Source organism: Danio rerio, chromosome 5 (assembly GCF_052040795.2).
Source record: "Danio rerio strain M-AB ecotype USA chromosome 5, GRCz13ab, whole genome shotgun sequence".
NCBI lineage: Eukaryota > Metazoa > Chordata > Actinopteri > Cypriniformes > Danionidae > Danio > Danio rerio.
In genome coordinates, this window is record NC_141025.1 from 56,608,602 (window position 1) to 56,621,160 (window position 12,559).

The 12,559-nt window shown below is 34.3% G+C and overlaps 1 protein-coding gene across 9 annotated transcripts in view; it reads left to right on the plus strand.

The window, feature by feature from the left end:
- Positions 1-12,559, plus strand: part of rasgrf2b (Ras protein-specific guanine nucleotide-releasing factor 2b) — a 121,611-nt gene that overhangs the window by 86,717 nt on the left and 22,335 nt on the right. For 5 of the 9 annotated variants that reach the window (XR_015490228.1, XR_015490229.1, NM_001128233.1 and 2 more), the window contains 3 exon segments: positions 3,978-4,103; positions 7,320-7,409; positions 10,022-10,128. Coding sequence is in view for 6 of the 9 variants with exons in the window: in NM_001128233.1 (NP_001121705.1) it covers positions 3,978-4,103; positions 7,320-7,409; positions 10,022-10,128 (323 nt within the window). In the remaining 3 variants the exon portion in view is untranslated. 9 annotated transcript variants of the gene reach the window in all.

Below are 12,559 nucleotides of genomic sequence, written 5' to 3' on the forward strand. Positions count from 1 at the left end.
ATGTTTGCAAGTTTTTCAAGATTCTTCAGTATATCTTATTTTGTGTTCAACAGAACCAAATAAATGTGAGCAAATCATGACTACTGGATGATCTACCCTTTAATAAAACTACCCTTTTAACACATGCAGTTTGAGTTGCATTTTCCAGAAAGCATACAAGATAAATAAGGTTTTACAAAAAGATTTTATTATCTAAAATTCTTGGCTATGATAACATGCCTATGATGTCTCTGTAGGCAGCTCACTAGGTCTCAGAATAGAGCAGTGGTGGGCTGTTGGAAGTAGGTCACTGGCTGGACGCTAACATGGATGATCCTAAATGCATCCTTCATTAGCTGGCTTAACGAAAAATTTTGTCTGTAAGTAGCTGGTGAATTTGTAGGAAGATTTCTGTAGGTGCTCCAAATTAAATTGAACACCGCTTGATCGTAATAACTTAACAGCCAAACTAATGTGTTACTTTTTTATAGGCTATTAATCTGACTTGCATTCTCCTGTCTCCCAATAAAATCCACACACATATAAAGTTCAAACATGCCTGCCTTGTGTTCTTTCTTAACGCAAAACAGAGGAGATATTTGGCCAAACACCCATAATGCTTGTGATTAGGGCTGTGTATTATAGTGGCACCCCAGAATGAGAAACAGGCGTTTCTGAAACAGAAACAACCCAAAGGATAAAGTGCTTTTTAAAAAACCACTTAGGTTCATATCTACTGATTTAGTTGATTTCTTTTCTTATTTTTGCATTCATTGTCATTTTTCATTTTACTGATCTCAATGTTGAGATTATCCATCTCAAAGCTGCAGGGGACAAATACCAGTATTTTGAAAGTCCAATTGTTTTGAAAAAAACATAGATTATTTGTTGAATGATGTACTGTGTAAACCCATCACAGATGTATCACTAGTACCAAAGGTCAGCAAATTATCATCTGTATCATGGACTTCAATCTTAAATAGCATTGGCTTATTGACAAACATGTGTTATTACATACAGTATGAATTCAGTCATTTATTACTCACCCTCCTTTTCTTCCAAACCTGTAAGACTTTCATTCATCTCTGGAACACAAATGAAGATATTTGTTATGATATCTGTAAGGCTTCTTTTGACAACCTATGCAACTACCAATTAATGCTCAGAAAGGGACACGGATTATTGATGTGCTCTATGTGACTTCAGTGGTTATCCTCAGTTTAATGAGGCAACCTAAATTCTTCATGAAAATTTTTAAAGAGAACAACAATGCATCTATGTTGTGTTAATTCAAGTCCAATGGTTTTCACAACACAACAAGTCACATATAAAAACAATCATTTGTTAATTTTTATTAATTGTTGTAATAATCAGATTTTTTATTTCTGGCTCAAAATTAGGCAAAGGGGTATTCTAATCATGAAATATTTGCTATTAAAACACGTTTTGCATTGTTTTTGTTATCTTATAAAGTAAAACATAATTTTATTTAAAAAGGCTGACATTAAATGTAATTAACCCATTTAAGCCATTTTCCTTTTATAAGTATTTTTCTACGTGTTATAATTTCTCAATGACATTCAGGCAAACAACCAAATTAAGTATTTCAAGAAAAATAAAAGGAATTGACTTACTTCCTGTTACATGAGGCCTTCCTACCCATAATTCTGATGAAAAATGGAGGCAAACCCTCCCAAATAAAGGCAATTTACATGTTATCAAAAATTCTTTTTAGTTCACAAATGTATGAATATAACCATGAAGGTATCTAGATTCATCCAAATAAAACAAATCTTTCAATAGATCTATAGTTTTATAAAAAATTCAAGTAGCAAATATAGTTGCCGGTGGGGAAATACCTTGTTAGTACATACATCATGGGGAGTAGGGAATAATGTGTTAATAAGTTAATCAGGGTAATTGGTCTTATTTAATGATTTTTGCTTACATATTACCCCATCTAAACTTAACCATTTAACTGATATCTTTACTTTAAAGTAGCCTTTTTTGATACACAATTTGATATACAGCAAAATCCTCAGAGTAAAATTAACTTCTCCCACCGGTTCCACTCCTACAAAGAGTTAAAATAACACTGGAGCAGCGTTAAAGTGCTGAGTGAACAGGGAATGAACTCCTACTGTTAAAAAGCAGAATTACTAAAGAAAACCACAAACTACAAGCAAATTCAGTCCAACCATAAGCTGTGCTTTTCACACAAACATGTGTTTTGTCTAAATTGCAGCTTGTTTCTACACGAAAAACACAGTATCAGGTCACTGAAACCCAACTTTTTAAAAACTCTTGTCAGGGTTAAGATTTTCAAAAGCACCAGAGTCTTTTAGAAAATTTAGAAAGGAAAAAAAAATTTTTTGGTTATAAAAATACATGTGTACATGACCTTAGGAACTCAACTGATAACTCAGTAAATCTTTCAAAATCTCAGTTCATGAGAATCGTTAAACAACAAATAGAATCGGAAGCTTTACTTTTAACTAAGCTGTTTGGCCATTGACTATCAGATGTCCACAAAAGCCTGTAGTTAGATTTACTAAAAAAAAATACTTGTTTTGTTAGATGTCACCATTGTGATATGTACTGTATTTACTTTTGTGTATGTACACCAGTTACTTTACTTTTTGACTTCTTCATTTGTCTTTTTGACACAATAGTCTGTCTGGAAAGCAGTGTAGTTTCATCCCATTTAAAACAAATGGTTTAGTTCTTTGTGTTTTCATATTATTGGAATTATATGATAAATACTTTTCGGGGTGTTCATATCAAATTGTTTTAAACATAATAAATGTGTTTATGAATATAAATTGATATTTTGAAAACAGTTGTTTTGAGTTAGAATGTCAAATTTTATCCTCCTATTTAAATTTTACATTGAAGGGTTCTTACAACATATTTGCCCACCGGCAATATTTAAATATGATTTTCTTTGAGAACCTAGAGAAAATAAATGCAAAACATGTTCATATAGGACACTATATAATTGTTACATTTTTAACAATTTGGGCCCAAAGGGGTAAATACATGCCCGTGTTTCTGTCAGAGGTGGAAAATTGTGATAAAGGTGAACACCTTTCAATTTGCAAAACCCCACTTCTTAAAGTAGTAAATTATATACAAATATCACATCTTTGACATATTTTGTATGCCATTACCTACACTGTTGCACATCAGACATGATAACATTGTCTTTTCAGCTATTTTGATTGTAATGTAATAACACTCACTTTTTAAAATCTTCTTTGCAGCAATATTTATTGTAGAAAACACAAAATTTTTATTTTTAGTTTTAATGTCAGTAATTTTAGTACATCTAAGTAAACTGAATGAAAATGAGGAGTGGTTCCTTGTCAGTTACCTAAAATGAACTAATTTGGTTACAGTTCATTTTGATGGATGACTTTAGAAATCCTGTGGACTGTAAGTAACAACTACAGTATGTCAAATACTTTTCATTAGAGTAGAAGCAAAGTAGTTGACTATTAAAATAAAGGGCAGTAAATTAAGTATCTAAGTTAGGGTTCTTTTATTTCAGGAAACAAAATAGTTTGCTCTTGTGTTTAACATTTAGTGCAGGATTTGGTCCACAAGAGTGACAATATTAATTTTAAATAAACAAAGCATTAGACTCAGAATGTTGTCATCAATTATAATGTTTCCAGTAAATCTGCAATTGTGCGTCCCCCAGCAACACAGTGATTTTGATACTTGTTTATCCATTTAAAAATAGACTAATAACAAAGAATAAAACTAGTGGAAAAATGTTTTTTCTCTGTATTTTTTACACTGGAGAGAAGGCCTCTGACTGTTTCTTTTAAATGCAATGCACCCTCCACACCCTATCCCTTGTTTTTTTTTTTTTTTTTTTGGTTTTTTGCTTTTGCTCTGTTTTCTTATAGAGCTTTTGCCCTAAAACCATTAATATTTTTGAAGAATGAGGGCTTCTATCATCCATTTTAATAAAGGTCTGACTTTCCCCTCAGCTGTGCTGGAGTCAGTGTCTTTGGACAAATTTATTCCAGAGTCGCCCCAGGCCAGTGAACCAGGAGAAATCTCTCCGTGCCGCTCACCCTCCACTCCACGCCACCTCCGCTACAGACAGTCAGGAGGTAAGAGCGCGCAGGTCTCTTAGAGCAGCTCTCTTCTGAGAGCAAATGCACAGTCAAACGCAATGGTTACTTAGGAGATTCTGAGAGAATTATACATTATTTGGTGAGTCCAACACTAAGTCCAATATTTAACCCATTAGTTTTGTCAAAATTGTATTAAATGGCTAGCAGCTGACATCTTAGATCAGTTTTGATAAATCTTTTTTATAAATAGAATTTTTGAGGAGAGAGCATGCAGCATTCTAAAATGGCTCCTTAAATTAAACGTACACATTGCGGTGCAGTTCTTTTCCTATATGACCACAGTCTGGTATCTAAAACGGTCAAATGCTGTGCTTGCGTGACACTAAATGAAGCTATACACGGGGAGAGTCAAGACATGATTGGATCATTTTTTTTCATAAAATGCCATACTTACATTAGTATTTCCACTATGATTTTTTTTTCTGATTGGAGCAGAGGTTGATGTGTTCATTTGCATTTGGCATCTTCGTTTGTTCAAAATAAGCAATCAAATTATGAATCTTATAAATCTTTGTGCATTTTGCTGTGTTCAAGGAAAACATATTAATTTTGTTACCTCCTGGATATGATTACCAAAGAGCAGTGGCTTAAGCAGAAATTTATTTTTGGTTGGACAAAAATGGGTGTACAAAATATTTTTGGTAACACTTTAGAATAATGGTCCATTAGTTAATGTTAGTTAATATATTTTATATTATATATAATATATAACATCAACTAAGTATGAATAATCTTTTTTATTTTTATTTTATGATTTAACTTAAATAACATTAACTCAAACATAAATAAATATAATTGTTTGTTCTTGTTAGTATATACATTATGGACTATTATTTTAAAGTGTTACCATATTTTCTAATACACCATTGAAGAAGTATGACATGATTGATGAACTGAGACATACTTTCTGCTGCAGTTTGTATAGGACAGCATTGATAAATTGTAAACTGGCTGATGTCAGTCAAGCTCATCAGTCTTTATCCAAAAAACATTATTTTTGTTTCTAAATATATTATGTTGTGATTAAAGAAAGAAAAAAACATTCTTTGATGCATTTTTATGATAGGTGGGTGGGACTGTGCTCATTAGGTTGACCCATTGGCTTTGTCCCAGCCAAAGGGGAATAAATTATTTATTTATTGCAACAACAACAACAACAAAAACATACTTCATTTTGAAGTATGACCACTGAATTAGTAAAACTCTTTATGTGACTGTAGTAGTACTTAAGTGATGCTACTAATTATGTCCATGAGGATTCAAGGGTCAATTAACACAAAATTAAAAACTTTGTTATTGTTTTCACTCAAATGTTGTTACAAAGAGTTCCTGTTTTCTGTATTATTTAAAAAATATTTACACTTTTTAAAAAATAATAATCACACCAGTCTTTAATAGAACAAGGCCACCTAGAGGTTTTACCCTACAAACAAACAAACAGACAAACAAACAAACAAACAAACAAATAAACAAACAAACTACAAATTGTGTGTATTTTTTTTAAACTTCAAAGCCATACTGATGCCAGAGATCAGAGGAGAATGGACAGACTGGTTCCAGCTGATAGAAATACAACAATAACTCAAATAACCACTCGTTACAACCAAGTTATGCTGAAGAGCTTCTCTGAATGTACAAAACGTCCAACTTTGAGGCACATGGACTACAGCAGCAAAAGAGCTGTCAGCTAAGAACAGGAAACTGAGTCTACAATTCGCACAGGCTCACCAAAATTAAACAATAGAAGAATGGAAAACCATTGCCTGGTCTGAAGAGTCTCAATTTCTGCTGCAACATTCGAATGGTAGGGTCAGAATTTGGCGTCAGCAATATGAAAGCATGGATCCATCCTGCTTTGTATCATCATTCCAGGCTACTGTTGGTGGTGTAATGGTGTAGGGGATATTTTCTTGGCACACTTTAAGGCCAATTAGTACCAACTGATCATCATGTCAACGCCACAGCCTACCTGATCATGTCCATCCCTTTATGACCACAATGTACCCATCTTCTGATGGCTACTTCCAGCAGGATAAAGCACCATGTCAAAAAGTGTGAATCATGTCAATATGGAGCAAAATCTCTGAGCAATATTTTCAGTACCTTGTTGGATCGATGCCACGAAGGATTAAAGTAGTTCTGAAGGCAAAAGGGGTCCAACCCGATAGTAGTAAGGTATATCTAATAAAGTGGCCGGTAAGTGTATATTTGTGAGTTGAACTGACTGACAATACACTCTGAAATACGCCCGTAGATAAAACTGATATTGAAGGTTTTATTTGGTAATGATGAGACACTCAAGAGCTAATATTACTACATCATATTACTAAGATCCGACCCATCACCCAAGCACAAAACCTCTCTGTGTATCTTCTCTGTACTACTCTGAACTCTCACATTGTCGCCCACTGAAGCTAAGCAGGGCTGCGCCCGGTCAGTACCTGGATGGGAGACCACATGGAAAAGGTTGCTGCCGGAAGTGGTGTTAGTGATGCCCAACCTGCAGTCTGTGTGGGACCTAACACCCTAGTATAGTGAAGGGGACTCTATAATGCTCAGTGAGCGATGTCTTTCGAATTAGATGTTAAACTAAAGTCCTGACTCTGTGGTTATTAAAAATCCCAGGATGTCCTTTGAAAGAGTAGAGGTTTAATTTGCCCACCGGCCTCCAACATCATGGCCTCCTAACCATTCCCATATCACAATTGGCTTTATCACTCTTGTCTCCTCTCCACCAATCAGCTGGTGTGTGGTCTGGCGCAATATGGCTGCTGTCACGTCATCCAGGTGGATGAGGAGATTCCCCCATTGTGCAAAGCGCTTTGAGTGTGTAGAAAAACGCTATATAAATGTAAGCTTATTATTATTATTTGTGTTTCATGAATAAGGCATACATAAATACATTTTTGTGTGACTTGATTCTGTAGAGAACAAGTACAGGACAACACAATCTACAGTAGTACAGTACTACTAACGAAATGAGCAAAAAAATGTATAAATATGTGTGCCGTATACAGGATTAATTATAATGGTTGTATAAAAAAGTGCACATGTCAAGTAGAAACACTGGTGGTGCATTTTCCATCAAACGAGGTATATGTTCAGTGACTATTAAAGAATGTTGTATGTAGTATTTTTTGGAGGGGCGATTAACTTTTAATCATCAAACCTGTTCTCCATGTTTTATTGTAGTCCAGACGGCTGAGAACTCACGCTGCTCTGTTTCTCCAGCCTCTGCGTTTGCCATTGCCACTGCAGCAGCTGGACACAGCAGCCCTCCAGGTACTTCACCACTGACACAATAGCTTTGTTTGTTCTGGCCTGTGCCTCAGACAGAGACATTTACAACTCACCCATACAGCAATCTGATATATAGCCATATATGAACATACATATACAATTATAGCTCATTTATTTGAATATATAGTGCTCAACATAATTGAGTACACACCATATTAAAGATTTATATTTTTATCCTTTTCTTAGTGAATGTAGTCAATGAATTTTGGTGCATTTAAACTGAGCTGATTTATTAAGCAGATATATTTAATAAAATAATATTTTAGTCACCAAACATATTTAGAAATTGAAAAATAATACAAGTAAATTCAAGCAAAATATTGCTATATATATATGTATATATTTATTTATTTTTTTTGCTTCTCTTGATTTTCCTGTTTTTAAAATTTGTATTTAATGTTTTTCTATAAAATAAAATTTGGCTGTACTAGTTTTTGGACCCTTATTGTTTGTTTGATAAGTTAGATAAGCTCAGGATTGGCTTCAGTACTGACTAATCTAATGTACAGTATATGCACAAATGTAATATTGTATAGCTTCCTATTAAAAATAAGAGGTTTAAAAGATAGATTGGTCATGAATGTACTCATTTGTGCTGAGCACTGTATGTTACCAAGGACCACAAAATCTGTCAAAAGGTTTATGCATTAACAGAAAGCTGAATAAATATGCAGTATCTTGAATCTAAGGGTTCAAAAACAGTCTAAACACTGACAATAGCACATTTAGAGATGTCCAAATTAAGTTTTTATCAAAGTATAATGATAATAATAATAAAAAAGCCTTTGATATACTTATTTGTAATGGGAAATTTACTAAATATTTTCATGAAACATGATATTTACTTAATATTCCAATGTTTTTGCTTTTCTGGAGGAAAAAATCTGCATTTTAGATCACCAAACATACATATCCATACAACACAAGATTAGTTTTGTGGTCCAGAGTTACTATAGTGCTCAGCATATATGAGTATAACCCTCACAAATCTCTCATTTAGATAAATATTTTCTATAGGATACTTTACAATATTATATTTGTGCATATACATTTGAATAGTCAGTACTGAAGCCAAATCTGGAGCTAATTTAACAAAATACTAAAAATCTAACTAAATCTTAAAATATTGGTTCAAAAATTATTAGCCCAAATGTATATGTTAGGGAAAAATATTCAATAAAAAAGCAAATATCAAGAAAAACAAAAAGTTGTAGTTTATATTTTTTGCAATGCATGAATTTCAATGTATTATTCATTCATTCATTTTCTTGTTGGCTTAGTCCCTTTATTAATCTGGGGTCACCACAGCAGAATGAACCGCCAACTTAGCCAGCACATTTTTACGCAGCAGATGCCCTTCCAGCCGCAACCCATCTCTGGGAAACATCCACACACATTCACACACACACTCATACCCTACGGACTATTTAGCCTACCCAATTCACCTGTACCGCATGTCTTTGGACTGTGGGGTAAACCGGAGCACCCGGAGGAAACCCACATGAACACACATGCAAACTCCACACAGAAACGCCAACTGAGCCGAGGATCGAGCTAGCAACACAGCGACCTTCTTGCTGTGAGGCAACAGCACTACCTACTGCGCCACTGTTTTGTAAAAATGCACCTATATTACCCATACTCGCTGAGAAATGGATAAAAATATTAATTTTCAAAATATGGTGTACTCAATTATGCTGTATGCAGCACTGTATGTACACATTTTAATGTGGTTGAAAAAATTAGGTAAATGGAATTTTTTGCATATTATAGCTTATTATAGCCTAATGAATTCTGAATCAAAACTGTATTAATGATGCTGAAATGTTTGCTCATAAGAATAACTTCTAATAGTAACAGTTCACAAAAAATATAATTTAAATAAACAAGACTTTGTGAGATTGATGCTATTATTAGATCACATTTTTCAGTTTTGTTTTCTGCTTGTTTAATTCTTTATGATCGTTTTGCAGTTATTTGTGAAATGTAGTTTTTGAGTGAAAATTGCTTTAATGTAAATTTTACAGCATGTTTACTAGTGTTCAAAAGGCTGCTTTGAATTAAAAATATCAGTAAGACATAATAATTGAATAATTTTAGAAATTGTGCAATAATATAACGGTACTACAATAAAAAAAATTATATTTATAATTCAGTGCAATGCATTTCCCTGTAAAATTGCAGTGCTGGTTATATTTTAATATTTTTATTTTTTCTTCTACAATTTTTTTGATGGGTTGAGAGCAAATGAATGTATGCACTGTCAGTTTTAGAGTGAAACTTGCTTTCATTTGCACTTTTGATCAGCTCATGATATCAAACACCACGCTTCACTCTGAAACCAGCTGCGCATATTTGTATTTAATTACATTGCAGCCTGCACAGTTTCACACACTAAGCCATACTGGAATATTGATTTCTACATATAATGCAGCACTATCGATTTCTTTCACAAGGTAATGTATTAAATAAAGAAAATATACCATTGGTCACATGTAATCTATATGCAAATATATTTTACAATCTAAAACGAGAGCCTGGATATTACAAGTTTGCTAGTAGTATGGTCACAGTGTTTTTTTTTTCTTTTGCAGTTTTTAACAACTCTGAGAGGACTTGTGACAAGGAGTTCATTATACGTCGAGCGGCTACTAACAGAGTCCTGAATGTCTTGCGACACTGGGTCTCCAAACACTCACAGGTGGGCCTACTTGTTTTTCTAGCATGTATCAATGACCTCTCCTAGTCTTCCAGATGACACATTGTGTCTCTTTATGTGTCCAAACCATCAGTCATAATGTTCATATGCCTCTTATTCCCCCTCCCTGTGGCTTGACTGATGTTTTATCACAGGTACCTTCACATTGTAATCCAGGTTCTGGCTGTGAGCATATGGTTAACCCCCAGGCCTCGTTTTTACAGGGCAGCGGAAGCGTAACACCCCTTCACAATTTCCATGTTATTTTCATAAGGAAAACCAATTACCTTACGTAAACAACACCAGACCTTAATTAACACAGTAACTGCGTGATCAAAATGCATCTCTCAAAAAAAAGCTATTAAAGGTGAACTGTGCAACTTCTGTGCCAGAGGCAAATGGATTTAAAAGAATAAAGTTTGTTTAAACATTTTCCCATCTGGCATTGGTTGGACAAATAAAAAGTTCTTGTTCAAAATCAAAAAGAAGATTTACCTACCCAGGGGAAGGATTCACTTTATATTATTTAACAATTAGTTTCCAGTTAACTTGAGAAAATCAACATGACAACAAACTGTAGAAACATGATGTAATTTTTTCCACTAATGCTGACTGGTTCAGCTTATGTTGCTCTGTTAAAAAGCAGAGAAAAAGAAAGAGTGACTGTGAAGAAAAGCGCTGTGTTTTAGTTTTCAAAGGAAAACATGTGACTCTGTATATGCATGTTATATATTCAGATTATATACATTATTTAATATATACTCAAACATGGAAAAGGTATTTCAACGTTTAAGAAACCCTTAAGTACTTTTTTGAGATTTTAACAGATTTGTGTGTGTTGAGCATCATTTAAGACAATGTTAGCCCATGTTAGCTTTCATTGTAAACTGGGTGATTTTGAGCTTTTGTCAGCTAATTTTATCTTCCGGGTTTAAATCATTATTAGGACGGGATCAAAATCGGTGTCAAATCGCTTGTCTGCCTGTCCAGAGATGATGTGTCGGTTTCTCATTATTATTTAAAGGCTGAGTTTTCTTATCCAATGAGAAGACCCTTCTTCTTAATTATTCACGCTGTCAGGGCTAATACGGCAAAGCTGTTGGTTTGCAGCAAGCATTTTTGACAGGAGAGCTGTACGAGAACTGAAGAATGCCAGACCTTTTCTTTTATCAGTTGAGTTCATTACCATTCAGACACATCGCCTATATCTGTGCTGCTATGTTTGCCTTCGATTAAAATCATCCAGTTTACCGGCAGGGCTAATGGTTGAAGTAGATAGGGCAAGAGACCTGCTGAACTGCTATCCACTGTGTCTGCATTCAGACCCAGGGTCTCAGAAGGAGAGAAGCCCCCCCTCATTTATAGTGTTTATATAAACATAATTATCTTTATAATGACATAACAATTTGTAGTTATATGTATATGAAATTACAAATAACGTATGTAGCAGGGCATTAAATTACTTACTGTTTATTTCTTAGCATTTTAACTCTGTAAACCATAAAATCATGGATCTCCTTATGGTTTGGGTCTCATTTTGTAAGCCAACTGACAGTTGTTTGCCCCACTTTTTTCCCTTGCTCTGCCAGCCATGCCCACTACTCCCTTTGCTCGCAGCGCTCCACACCCATTATGAAGCATTTTCTAAAAAAAATTCTGAGGTAGACTTGAACTGGAACAGAGGGGTTTCATAACCCTTTAAAATAAAAGATGGGCACGCTTCTGTTGAAGGGTTAGTTCACTCAGTTTAAAAATCTTTATTTTCAAACAGAATTTAGGATAGAGGTATAAATGTCTGTTGCACAAAACGACTTTTAGTTTGAGTTTAGTTTGAACTAACTGAGTTTTTAGGTTTTGGAAGTTTCTGATTGGCTGATTGACAACATTTAAGTTAATTGGTGGCACAACTGTAGAATAGTATTTAGGGAAAACCTCAAACAAACTGATTTCTTTTGTGACAACATGGGGAAAATCAAGAAGCCAGAATCAAAAAAACAAAAAAAAAAACAAAAACAGATTACAATTTGTTAAATTACACTGGGAAAATGAGTAATGTTGTGCATCATGTTGTGGGGCTGTTTTGCTGCAGGAGGGACTGGTCCACTTTAAAGCATAGATGGCATCATGAAGAACATTATGTAGAAATACTGAAGCAACATCTCAAGCCATCAGCCAGGAAATTAAAACTTGGCCACAAATGGGTCTTCCAAACAGACCATGAGCCTAAGCATACTGCCTAATTAGTTAAAGTGTGCTTGAAGGATAACAAAGTGAATGTTTTGGAGTGGCCATCATAAAGCCCTGATCCCAATCCTATAGAAAACTTGTGGGCAGAGTTAAAAAAGTTTGTGCGATCAAGACAGCCAACAAATCTGACTCAGTTACACTAATTCTGTCTGGAGGAATGGGCCAAAATTCCTTCAAACTATTGTGA